Source organism: Macaca fascicularis, chromosome 10, assembly GCF_037993035.2.
Source record: "Macaca fascicularis isolate 582-1 chromosome 10, T2T-MFA8v1.1".
NCBI classification, from domain to species: domain Eukaryota; kingdom Metazoa; phylum Chordata; class Mammalia; order Primates; family Cercopithecidae; genus Macaca; species Macaca fascicularis.
The window spans coordinates 19,845,516-19,858,637 of NC_088384.1; the positions used below are offsets into that span (position 1 = coordinate 19,845,516).

The following is a 13,122-nucleotide window of genomic DNA, read 5'->3' on the forward strand; positions in this document are numbered from 1 at the left end:
AGCCATGTTTGAGATTGCAGCACTGCACTCCAGTCTGGGCAACAGAGCAAGACTCTGTCTCAAAAAATACATAAATAAATAAAATAAAGAATATGGGACCAGGCACAGTGGCTCACCCCTATAATCCCAGCACTTTGGGAGGCCGAGGCTGGCAGATAACCTGAGGTCAGAAGTTCGAGACCAGCCCGGCCCACATGGTGAAACCCCATCTCTACTAAAAATACAAAAAAATTAGCTGGACATAGCAGTAGGCGCCTGTAATCTCAGCTACTTGGGAGACTGAGGCAGGAGAATTGCTTGAACCCAGGAGGCAGTGGTTGCAGTGGGCCAAGATTGCACCATTGCACTCCAGCCTGGGCAACAAGAGCAAAACTCTGTCTCAAAAAGAAAAAAAGAAAAAAAAGAATATGGGCTAGGCACTGTAGCTCATGTCTGTAATCTCAGCACATTGGGAGGCCAAGGTGGGAAGATCACTTAAGCTCAGGAGTTCGAGATCTGCCTGGATAACATAGTGAGACCTCATTTCCACCAAAAAAAAAAAAAAAAAAGTAGCAGGGCATAGTGGCACATGCTTGTAGTCCCAGCTACCCAGGAGGCTGAGGAGGGATGGCCCCTTGAGCTTGGGCAATCAAGGCTGCAGTGAGCTATGATTGTGCCACGGCACTCTAGCCTGGGCAACATGGCGAGACTCTGTCTCAAAAAATATATATACACGTATATAGTCATCCTAGTGGGTGTGAAGCAGCATTTCATTGTGGTATTAGTTTGCATTTTCCTAAAGACTAATGATCTTGAGCATCTTTTCATGTACTTGTTGGACATGAGAAATGTCTATTCAAGTCCTTTGCCCATTTGTTTTTATTTTTTTGTTTAATAATTTTAATTATTTTTTAATTTTTATGGGTACATAGTAGGTGTTTATATCTGTGGGGTACATGAGATGTTTGATACAGGCATGTAATGTGAAATAATCACATCATGGAGAATGGGGCAGCCTTTGCCCATTTGTCAATTAGGGTTTTTTCTTTTCTTTCTTGAGTTATAGAAGTTCTATGTATTTTCTGGATAACAGACTTTTATCAGAAGATCATTTGCAAATATTTTCTCCCATTCTGTGGGTTGCCTTCTTTTTTTTTTTTAAGAGACAGGGTCTCACTCTGTCCTGTCACCCAGGTTGGAGTGCAGTGGTACAATCGTACTGTAACCTCAAATTCCTGTGCTCAAGGGATCCTCTCGCCTCAGCCTCTTGAGTAGCTGAGACTACAGGCATTTGCCAATGCAGTCAGCTATTTTTTTCTGTTTTTATTCTTGTAGAGACAGGGTCTCGTTTCGTTGCCTGGGCTACTGGAACTTTTGGCTTCATGAAATTCTCCTACCTCGGCCTCCCAAAGTGCTGGGATTAAAGGTGTGAGCCAGCACGTCTGGCCCCTTCACTTTCTTGATAATGTCTGTCGATGAATAAAAGTTTTTAATTTTGAAGTCTGATTCATCTGCTTTTAATTTGGAGGTTGTGCTTTTGGTGTTATATCTAAGAACAAGGTTATATGAATTTCCCAGCCAGGCGTGGTAGTTCTATTGTAATCCTAGCAATTTGGGAGGCCGAGGTGGGCGACTGCTTGAGCTCAGGAGTTTGAGACCAGTCTGGGCAACATGGCAAAACCCCGTCTCTACAAAAAGTACAAAAAATTAGCTAGGTGTGGTAGCAAACGCCTGTAGTCCCAAGCTACTCAGGCTAAGGCAGGAGGATCCCTTGAGCCCAGGAGGTCAAAGCTACAGTGAGCCATGATTGCTCCATTGCACTTCAGCCTGGGTGACAGTGAGACCCTGTCTCAAAAAATAAAATAAAATAAAATAAAATAAAACTGTTTAGGCTGGGTGCGGCAGCTCATGCCTGTAATCCCAACACTTTGGGAGGCTGAGGCAGGCGGATCGCCTGAGGTTAGCAGTTCAAGACCAGCCTGGCCAACATGGTAAAACCCTCTGTCTAGTAAAAATACAAAAAATTAGCTGGGCATGATAGCAGGCATCTGTAATCCCAGCTACTCAGGAGGCTGAGGCAGGAGAATTGAACAGGTGGAGAATTCAGGCAGGTGAGAGAATCACATGAAAATAAAAGTTCAAGAGTAGCCCAGGCAACAAAACGAGACCCTGTCTCTACAAAACTAAAAACAGAAAAAATTTAGCTGGCTGTCTTGGCAAATGCCTATAGTCCCAACTACTCAAGAAGCTGAGGCAAGAGGATACCTTGAGTACAGGAATTTGAGGTTACAGTCTATGATTATACCACTGCACTCCAACCTAGGTGACAGGATAGAGTAAAACCCTGTCTCTTAAAAAAAATTCAATTCTTTTTTTCAGGTTGTTTGAACGTGGGAGGCGGAGGTTGCAGTGAGCTGAGATCGTACCACTGCACTCCAGCCTGGGTAACTGCAACAGAGTGAGACTCCGTCTCAAAATAAATAAATAAATAAATAAAATAAAAATAAAACTTTAAAAAATTCTTTCTTCTTTCTTCTTTATTTTCTTTTTTTTTTAGCCACCACACCCAGCTAAGTTTTTGTTTTTGTGGAGACAAAGTTTTGTCATATTGCCAGGGCTGGTCTGGAATTCCTGGGCTCATGCAATCTGCCCACCTCCACCTCCCATGAGCGACCACACCTGGCTCAGCTTTATAGTTTCAGCTCTTTATTTACTTATTTATTTTTGACATGGAGTCTCACTTTGTTGCCCAGGCTGGAGTACAGTGGCATAATCTCGGCTCACTGTAACCTCCACCTCCCAGGTTCAAGTGATTCTCCTGTCTCAGCCTCCTGAGTAGTGGGATTACAGGGCACCCACCACAATGCCTGGTCTAATTTTTGTATTTTTAGTAGAGACAGGGTTTCGTCGCGTTGGCCAGGCTGGTCTCAAACTCCCGACCTCAAGTGATCTGCCCACTTTGGCATCCCAAAGTGCTGAGATTACAGGTTGTGAGCCACCGCGCCCAGCCAATTTTAGCTCTTATATTTAAGTCTTTGATTCACTTTGGTTCCATTTCATATATGATTTGAGGTGAGGGTTCAAATTCATTCTTTTCCATATGGACGTTCAGTTGTTCCAGAATAATTTGTTGAAGAGAATATTCTTTCTCTCATTAAAAGAACTTGATGCCCTTGTCTAACTGACCATACATGTACGGATTGATTTCAATTCAATTCCATTGATCTATATATCTAACCTTACGTCATATCACACTATTCTGATGATTGAGGGTTTTAGTAAGTTTTGAAATTAGAAAGTGAGAGTCCTCCAACTTCGTTCTCCTTTTTTTTTTTTTTTTTTTTTTTTTTGAGACGGAGTCTCGCTCTGTCGCCCAGCCCAGGCTGGAGTGCAGTGGCGCGATCTTGGCTCACTGCAAGCTCCGCCTCCCGGGTTCACGCCATTCTCCTGCCTCAGCCTCCCGAGTAGCTGGGACTACAGGCGCCCACAACCGCGCCCGGCTAATTTTTTGTATTTTTAGTAGAGACGAGGTTTCACTGTGGTCTCGATCTCCTGACCTTGTGATCCGCCCGCCTCGGCCTCCCAAAGTGCTGGGATTACAGGCGTGAGCCACCGCGCCCGGCCCCGTTCTCCTTTTACAAGATTGTTTTGACTATTCGGGATCCCTTGCAATTCCACATGAATTTTAGGATCAGCATTTCTATTTCTGCAAAAAAAAAAAAAAAAGGGGGGCACTGGTATTTTGATAGGAACTGCACTAAACTGTAAACTGCTTTGGGTAGTATTGCCAAATGCACAATATTGAGTCTTTCTATCTGTGAACACAGCTTATCTTACTATTTACTCAGGTCTCCATTAACTCCTTTCACAATATTTTATAGATTTTAGTGGACCAGTCTTACAGCTCGTAGGGTAAAGTATTCTAAGTATTTTATTCTTTCATATTGTTTATTGCTGGTATATAGAAACACAATTATTTTGTGTGTTGATTAGGTATCCTGAAACTTCGTTGAACGCACTAGCTCTCACACTTACTTTCTGGATTTTGAGGATTTTCTACATTTAGGATCATATTATCTGTGAATAGAAATAGTTTTACTACTTTTTCAATTTGGATGCCTTTTATCTCTTCTGCTTGCCTAAATGGTCTGTCTAGAACTTCTAGTAAGTATAATGTTGAATACCAGTGGCAAAAGCAAGCATACTTACCTTGTTACTCATCTTGGGGGAAAGTTTTCAGTCTTTTACCATTGAGTGTGATGCTAGCTTTGTGTTTTTCATAAATTCTCATAAATTGAGATTATTAGGGTAATTTAAATCTGGAGTCTGGGTTTTAGCTAAAATCGCTAAATTTAGGGCAATTTAACAAAAACAGTGCATTTTTAAAATCTGTATTGGGTAACGTCTACATAATGAGACTTAGTGTGTAAGAAGAAATGTACCTTCCACTTGGTAAATAGATCAGCAAGGAAACCATTCACAGCTTTCTCAAAATACAAATCCCCTGAAAAGAAACAATGAAAAGAAGGTGAGAACATGAGCACAATCTTTATTTCTTGTTTGCAATTTCTTCTCTAACTAAATTTCTTCTTTAAGTAAATTTTTCTCTAAGCAATTCCCTAAGTAAATTGCTTGCAATTTCTTCTCTAAGAAAGGGGACCAAAAAGGTGTATTTTGTACATCTTTTTTGTTTGTTTGTTTCTTGTTTTTTTCCAAGACAGAGTCTCGCTCTGCCTCCCAGGCTGGAGTGCAGTGGCGTGATATTGGTCCACTGCAACCTCTGCCTCCCAGATTCAAGCAATTCTCCTGCCTCAGCCTCCCAAGAAGCTGGGATTACAGGCACCTGCCACCACGCCCGGCTAATTTTTGTAATTTTAGTAAATACAGGGTTTCCCCATGTTGGTCAGGCTAGTCTCCAACTCCTGACCTCAGGTGATCCACCCACCTCAGTCTCCCAAACTGCTAGGATTACAAGGCATGAGCCACTACGCCCAGCCTGTTTTGTACATCTTACAAGATCATAACAGCCAGATGTACAAAGTGGTTTCATTCTCAACTTTCTAAGACACCAAGTTTATTTATTTATTTTTTGAAGCCAAATTTAATATCTGCCTCACTACTAACAGGCTGTGGCTTCAACGTAAAATGTAGTTTGAAAAAAATTTGATTATTGAAAAAAGCAGTGTATCTTCAGAACGAGAAAACACTCTAACCTCCAAATAGGATTATTCTCACAAGGATATTTAAAGTTTGTTAGAAGATGATGTGGGGGACCCTGGGCATTCATGAATTAGCATTTGTAGTTCCAGAAAATTCTCCCCTTAGCAGTTACAATCAGCATTACAAATAGTACCATAAATATCAAAATCCCACATTTCACAGCTCATCTGAATAAATATGTAAACCATAGCCGACGTAGAACGAAACACCACCTGAAATAAAAACACAATTGTATTAAAAAGCAATATCATATAGAGTTTCAGTTCTATAAGATGAAAAAGTTCTGAAGATCTGCTTCACAACAGTATAAATGTTCTTAACACTACTGAACTATACACTTAAAAATGGTTAAGATGGTAAATTTTGTGATAGGCTTTTTAACCACAATTTTTTTTTAAAGCAATGATAAAAGAATCCCGCGATGTTGGACTTCTTTTTTTCCTTTGTTTTGAGATAGGATCTCACTCTTGCCGCCCAAGCTGAGTGCAGTGACACAATCACAGCTCACTGCAGCCTCAGACTCCCAGGATGAAATGATCCTCCCATTGCAGCCTCCCGAGTAGGTGGGACTATGGGAGTGCATCCCCAGGCCACAAAATTTTTGTATTTTTGTAAAGAGGCAGTCTCCCTATGTTGCCCAGAGTGGTTTCAAACTCCTGGGCCCAAGCAATCCTCACACTGTCTCCAGAGGTGGTTCCTTCCAGTGGGTTCCTGGTCTCCCTAACTTCAAGAATGAAGCTGCAGACCTTCGCAGTGAGTGTTACAGCTCTTACAGGTGGCATGGACCACCTTTGCTCACCAAGAGGGAGCAGCAGCAAGATACATTGTGAAGAGCAAAAGAACAAAGCTTCCACGTGGAACGGGACCGGGTTGGGCTGCTGGCTAGGGTGGCCAGCTTTTATTCCCTTATTTGTCCCAGCCCACGTCCTACTGATTGGTCCATTTTACAGAGTGCTGATTGGTCCATTTTACAGAATGCTGATTGGTGCACTTACAATCCTTTAGCTAGACAAAGAGTGCTGATTGCTGCATTTGCAATCCTCTAGCTAGACAGAAAAGTTCTCCAAGTCCCCACTCGACCCAGAAAGTCCAGCTGGCTTCACCTCTTACCACCTTTGCCTCCTGAAGTGTTGGGATTACAAGCATGAGCCACAGCTTGGGGCCATGACTTGGGACCTCTAACAGCAAACTTCATCGAAGCTTTCTTTGTTTCATTTAAATAGTTACTGAACTCTTACTCTGAGTCCTGTTTCAGAGACAGTGAAAAGAAGATCTGTTCCCTATCCTCTAGGAGCTTACAGTACAAGATAAAAACATGCAAAACATTCCAGCATATACAAAGGTTCTATGAACATTTACACAAGAAATGCAGGGGAAAGGGCAGTGAATCTACCTGGGAAAGTTATGGAAATCTCATTACGAAGACAGAACTTGGGCTAAGATGTGCCAGGTGATGAGTTGCCAGTCTAATAAATTATAACTCACATTGTACTTCCATTACTCTCAGACTGCCTCAATGAAAAGCATAAGTGGTTTTCTAGCCCTGTGTGCTATACCACAGAGCCTTTCCTCCACAAGGCTCTAAAGAAGTTTAGAGGGAACGTAAAATGTAAATCTCTAACACTCCTTTAGTCCATCAGAGACCTGCTCCTTAAAGACTGAAGCTCCTGGCCAGGCACGGTGGCTCACGCCTGTAATCCCAGCACTTTGGGAGGCTGAGGCAGGTGGATCACCTGAGGTCAGGAGTTGGAGACCAGCCTGACCAACATGGCGAAACCCCGTCTCTACTAAAATACAAAAATTAGCCAGGTATGGTGGTGAGCGCCTGTAATTCCAGCTACTGGGGAGGCTGAGGCAGGACAATCGCTTGAACCCGGGAGGCTGAGGTTGCAGTGAGCCAAGATCACACCACTGCACCCCAGCCTCGGCGACAGAATGAGACTCTGTCTCAAAAAAAAAAAAAAAAAATTCAGAGAAATGAACAGAAATATAGGTTATATTGTCTAAAAGTTATAATAATAAATATGCAAGGTTCTTATAATTAAAGTTGTTTTCCTCTGTCTGTCTGTAGAGACAAGGTCTCACTCTGTCTCCCAGGTAGGAGTGCAGTGGCACCATCATAGCTCACTGCAACATCAAACTCCTGGGCTCAAGTGATCATCCTGCCTCAGCCTCCCAAGCAGCTGAGATTACAGGTGTGGGCCACTAGCCCAGCTAAATTTTCTTTTGAGAGATGGGTTCTCCCTCTATTGCCCAGGCTGGTCTCAATCTCCTGGGCTCAAGCAATCCCCCTACCTTGGCCTCCCAAAGTCCTGGGATTACAGACATGAGCCACCATGTCCAGCCTCATCTTATTTAATATTTTTTTGGCCAGATGTGGTGGCTCACCCCTGTAACCCCAACATTTTGGGAGGCTGATGTGGGCGGATCACTTGAGGTCAGGAGTTCAAGACCAACCTGGCCAACATGGTAAAACCCCGTCTCTACTAAAAATATAAAAAATCAGGTGTGGTGGCAAGTGCCCGTAGTCCCAGCTACTCAGGAGGCTGAGGCAGGAGAGTCTCTTGAACCCAGGAGGCGGAGGTTGTAGTGAGCTGAGATCGCACCACTGCACTCCAGCCTGGGTGACACAGCGAGACTCCATCTCAAAAATAATAATAATAATAATAAATAAATACAATAAAAATAAACTCGTGTTTTTCTGATGGGTGTGGTGGCATGTGCCTGTAATCCCAGATACTGAAACAGGCCTGCTAGAGCCCAGGAAGGACCCCTGAATAACACAACAAGACCCCCATCTCAAAAATAATTAATTAAAAAGAAAATTTGGAAGTCTTGTTTCTCTAATCAGATAATAAATTCTTTGGTTTTTTGTTTTTTTTTTTTTGAGACAGAGTTTCACTCTATGTGATCTTGGCTCACGGCAACCTCCGCCTCTTGGGTTCAAGTGATTCTCTTGCCTCAGCCTCCCAAGTAGCTGAGATTACAGGCATGCACCACCAAGCCCGGTTTATTTTGTATTTTTAGTAGAGATGGGGTTTCTCCATGTTGGTCAGGCTGGTCTCGAACTCCCGACCTCAGGTGAACCACCCACCTTGACCTCCCAAAGTGCTGGGATTACAGGTGTGAGCCACTGCACCCGGCCCAGATGATGAATTCTTGAGGCAATGAAGCCTGTCTAATATTTCACTCCACCAACATTTGAGAGACTACTAGGTGCCAGTAGACATGCCAGAGAACTTTGGCATATAAAGGTTAAAGATGCATCCTTGCTCTGAGGGTGCTCACAGTCCAGTGACAAGGCACACAAGCAAGCGCACCTACCGCAGTGTGGGAACTGCTAATGAGTGCACAGATCCAGGGTGCCATGGAGGTACTTTCAGCCTGGTGGACCAGGAAGGCTCTCCAGAAGCAGGGAATCCTAAGACTAGAGCTGAGACCTGGATGAGTGGCTTGGGAAGGGGAAACGCAGGGTCTAGGCACCTCAGGTTACAGAGGGCAGCATGTGTAAAGACATAGTGGCAAGAGAGAAGATAGCATGTTGGGGAACAATGAGTGGTTTGCGTGGCGAGGACACTGGGGGGCAGTGGGGAACAACACATGGGAGAAGTGATGAAGAGAACTCCAGACTCAACTGCCTCTAGTGATTCCTCCATTCAGGTGTCCAACAGACTTCTCCCAAATGGAGCTTCCTAATGTCCCCAACCTGCTTCTTCCCTGTCTTCCCCATCTCATAAATGGCACCACCATCTACCTAGCTGTTCAGTCCTTCTCTTTCCTTCACTCCTCACATCCAATCTACAAGCAAGTTCTGTAGACCCTATCCAGAAATGTGTCTCATACCTGCCCACATCCTTCCACTGTTACAGCTCTCACCTTAGTCCATACCACCATTTTCTTGCTAGACTATAGCGGGTCTTCTAACTCACTTATCTGGTTTTACTCTTGACCCTGGAAACAACTCTCTATACCAGAGCCAGAAGGGCTGCAGCACTTAATGCTAAATGCCTATCCATTCTTCCCTTCTTCTGATTCTGTTCTGAAAGGCAAGAGACCCAACCAAAAGACAAAACTTCCCAGCCTCCATAGCAGCTACAAGTGACTAAAATCTGGCCTGTAAGCTTTAAATGGAAGTGTTGTGTCCATAAAGGAAGCTGACTTGGTGGGGCGATACACCTCTCGTCTCTCTTTCCTTCCTCTCTCCTCTGCCTGGAGTATGGATATGATTATATCAGCTCTAGGTGGACATGGAAGCCCTACCCTGAGGATAACAGAACAATAAGACACAAGGACACCAATAATGGTGACACTATTGTACCAACCATGAATTACATACCCATGATTTCTTTTACATGACAGAGAAAAGTTGACCTTTGGCCATTAGAGCCGGTGATTTGGAGGGTTTTATTCAACAAAATACAAGTGATCGTTTAAAAGCATAATTCAAGTATCACTCTGCCACTTAAAACCCATCAGTGGATTCTAATTCTCCTTAGAAAAACTCTAAACTGGTTCTAACCACCTTGAAGGCCCCACATGAACTGGCTGGAACCTGCCTATCTCCTCACCAACATTGTTCTCCCTGCCTGTCTGCAATACTTCCACCACACTGACTTCTGAAAATTGTTTCCTCTGCCTGGAATACTCTTCACCCCAACATTTATAAAATAGCTAAGTCTCACTATTCAGATACCTTTGCAGGAAAGCAAAGGCACGATTATGGTGAGTACTCTGGCAATTAATTGGGTCATGTGTATACGCACACACAAAACATACATATATTTACAAACAATGTAAATACATCCAATGTAAACAATAGGAAATTACAAAAATGAGGTTCGTAGAGTGGTTCCCTCTAAGGGCACATTGGGTCTCAACCAAGGGTGATTTTACCCCTCAGGGGACATTTGGCAGGTCTGGAGAAATTTCTGGCTGTCATAACTTGTAGATTTGTAGGGTAAAGGGTGGTGGGTGATACTGGCATCTAGTGAGTAGAGGCCAGGGATGCTGCTAAACATTCTGCAATGCACAAGACAACCCCTACAACATATTAACATTTTGGGCCAGATAACTCTTTGCTCTGGAGGCCTGCTCTGGATGTGTAACATGTTTAGCAGGATTCTCACTAGATGCCAATTTCACAACCCCTCAGTTGTGACAACCAAATATGTCTTTAGACATTGTCAAAAGACCCCTGAAGGGAGCAAAATCACCCCTGGTTGAAAACGACTGCTCTCAGAGAAGGCATGGAGATGGGAACGAGCAAAGGCAGACATACGGTTTTACCAGCATGGGTAACGTTCATTGGCAAAGGTCTCTCTTCAAGTTTATGACATGATCTTCCATAGGGCTTAACTTTTGCTATGTGTGAATGGGCATGGCATTCTGCAGGCCAGATACTCTATCTTTCTATTTGAAATTAAACAGACCCCTTCAGAAGAAAATGAAGATCAATTCCAAACTGGAGACATTCAACTGTAAAACAGTTTCAAGAGAACTTGATATTACTAGTTCCATGTAGGCAAACAGTAGCAGTCAAGAGCGTATCAGATTTTTGTTTGTGTTTTTTGTTTGTTTGTTTTTGAGACGGGGTCTTGCTGTATGTCACCCAGGCTGGAGTGCAATGATGCAATCACGACCCACTGCAGCCTCGAACTCCTGGGATCCGGTAATTCTCTCACCTCAGTTTCCTGAATAGCTGAGACCAGAGGCACCCATCACCATGCCTAGCTAATTTTTGTATAGGTGGGCCTCTCCATGTTGCACAGGCTTGTCTTGAACTCCTGGGATAAAGCAATCTGCCCACCTTGGTGTCCTGCCCCACCCTTGTTTTATTTTTGATTTTAGGACTTAGCCATAATGGGATGGGGAGATAAAACCAAAAATGTATTTTATAAATCTTACCCTGGTATCTTCACTGATGTAACCACACATGACCTTCTCATTCTTAACCCACAGCTCACCAGCCTGTGCTCTGAAAGGATACACACACAAGTTATTACAAGTCTTACATGAAACCAATACATGCCTGGTGCAGTAGCTCACACCTGTAATCCCAGCACTTTGGGAAGCCGAGGCAGGTGAATTACCTGAGGTCAGGAGTTCGACAACAGCCTGGACAACATGATGAAACCCCATCTCTACTAAAAATCCAAAAAAATCAAACAGTCATGGTGATGGGTACCTATAATCTCAGCTTCTCAGGAAGCTGAGGCAGAATCGCTTGAACTCAGGAGGCGGAGGTTGCGGTGAGCCGAGATCATGCCATTGCACTCCAGGCAACAAGAGCGAAACTCCGTCTCAAAAAAGAAAAAAAAGGTGAATAGTACGGCAGAAACAGCATGGCTTTCAGACCTGACCAGCCTGGAGAGAAACTGGTCTAGGCAAGAATCTCAGCTGAGTATCACTTACTAGGTGAGTGGCCATAGTAACCTCATGAGGTTCATTGGCCTTATCTTTAAAAATGAGATAATGGGCCAGGCGTGGTGACTCACACCTATAATCGCAACACTTTGGAAGGCCAAGGTTGGCAGATCGCTTGAGCCCAGGAGTTGACACCAGCCTGGGCAGCATAGTGAGACCTGTCACTACAAAAAATACAAAAAATTAGGCAGGTGTGGTGACACATGCTAGTCCCAGCTACCTAGGAGGTTGAGGTAGGAAGATCACTTGGGCCTCAGAGGTCAAGGCTATAGTGAGCTGTGATTGCACCACTACACTCCAGTTTGGGCAACAGAGTGAGACTGTCTCAAAAAAACAGAACAAAAAAACAAACAAAACAAAAGAGACAATGAAGCCTACGCCCTACAGAGCTGTTTTCTTTTTCTTTTTTTTTTTTTGAGATGGAGTCTCGCTCTGTCACCCTGTCTGGAGGGCAGTGGAGTGATCTCAGCTTAGTGCAACCTCCAACTCCCTGGTTCAAGCGATTCTCCTGCCTCAGCCTCCTGAATAGCTGGGACTACAGGCACATGCCACCATGTCCAGCTAATTTTTTGTATTTTTAGTAGAGACGAGGTTTCACTATGTTGGCCAGGATGGTCTAGATCTCCTGACCTCGTGATCTGCCCGCCTCAGCCTCCCAAACTGCTAGATTTACAGGCATGAGCCACCGCACCCAGCCTTCTACAGAGCTGTTTTCAAATTAAACTAGATTAATGTGCAGAAACTGTTCAGGACAGTGCGAGGATAGGAGGTGCTCAATTAAGTTTACTAGCAAGAAGCAGAATTACAGCAGGTATTAACACAAAATGCTATCCTGGAGAACAGTGGTAGCTGTTAGCTGAGCACCCTGTAATCAATCATCCCTCAGTGAACCCCCTCAAGCCCTTATCTTCTACCAATTTCACTCTTTCTCCCAACCTGCTGCACCTAAACAATCAGTCATAAAAAAGGGAGACAAAAGCTGGGTGCAGTGGCTCACACCTGTAATCCCAGCACTTTGGGAGGCTGAGGTGGGCGGACCACGAAGTCAGGAGTTTGAGACCAGCCTGGCCAACATGGTGAAATCCTGCCTCTACTGAAAACACAAATATTAGTCAGGCGTGGCAGCAGGCGCCTGTAATCCCAGCTACTCGGGAGACTGAGGCAGGAGAATCGCTTGAACCTGGAAGATGGAGGTTGCAGTGAGCTGAGATTGCGCCACTGCACTCCAGCCTGGGCAACAAGAGTAAAACTCTGTCTCAAAAAAACAAAACACAAAAAGCAAACAAAAAAAAGGAAGACAAAAATCAGATAAAAGCCCAGAAAATGCTGTGTACTATGAGTTACAGCTCAGGCTACCTGGGAAATGCCGGACAATCAATCAATCCCTCTGGGTCTACCCCATGCCAAAATGAAGAAGGCTGGACCAGGCCTATGGCTTATACCAAGTGGGATGTTTTTCATACTCCTTTGCCCAGTTACATCTGTGAATGAACAAGTGTC

The 13,122-nt window shown here is 43.9% G+C and overlaps 1 protein-coding gene across 42 annotated transcripts in view; it reads right to left on the minus strand.

Moving 5' to 3' along the window:
- Positions 1–13,122, minus strand: part of DEPDC5 (DEP domain containing 5, GATOR1 subcomplex subunit) — a 166,778-nt gene that overhangs the window by 132,894 nt on the left and 20,762 nt on the right. For 40 of the 42 annotated variants that reach the window (XR_010578372.2, XR_010578375.1, XR_010578374.1 and 37 more), the window contains exons 8-10: positions 11,104–11,173; positions 5,333–5,411; positions 4,422–4,483 (exon numbers count right to left, since the gene is read on the minus strand). Coding sequence is in view for 27 of the 42 variants with exons in the window: in XM_074003906.1 (XP_073860007.1) it covers positions 4,422–4,483; positions 5,333–5,411; positions 11,104–11,173 (211 nt within the window). In the remaining 15 variants the exon portion in view is untranslated. Of the gene's footprint in view, positions 1–4,421; positions 4,484–5,332; positions 5,412–11,103; positions 11,174–13,122 lie in introns of those variants that run through there. The other 2 variants (XM_074003923.1, XM_074003919.1) reach the window with 1 other exon arrangement.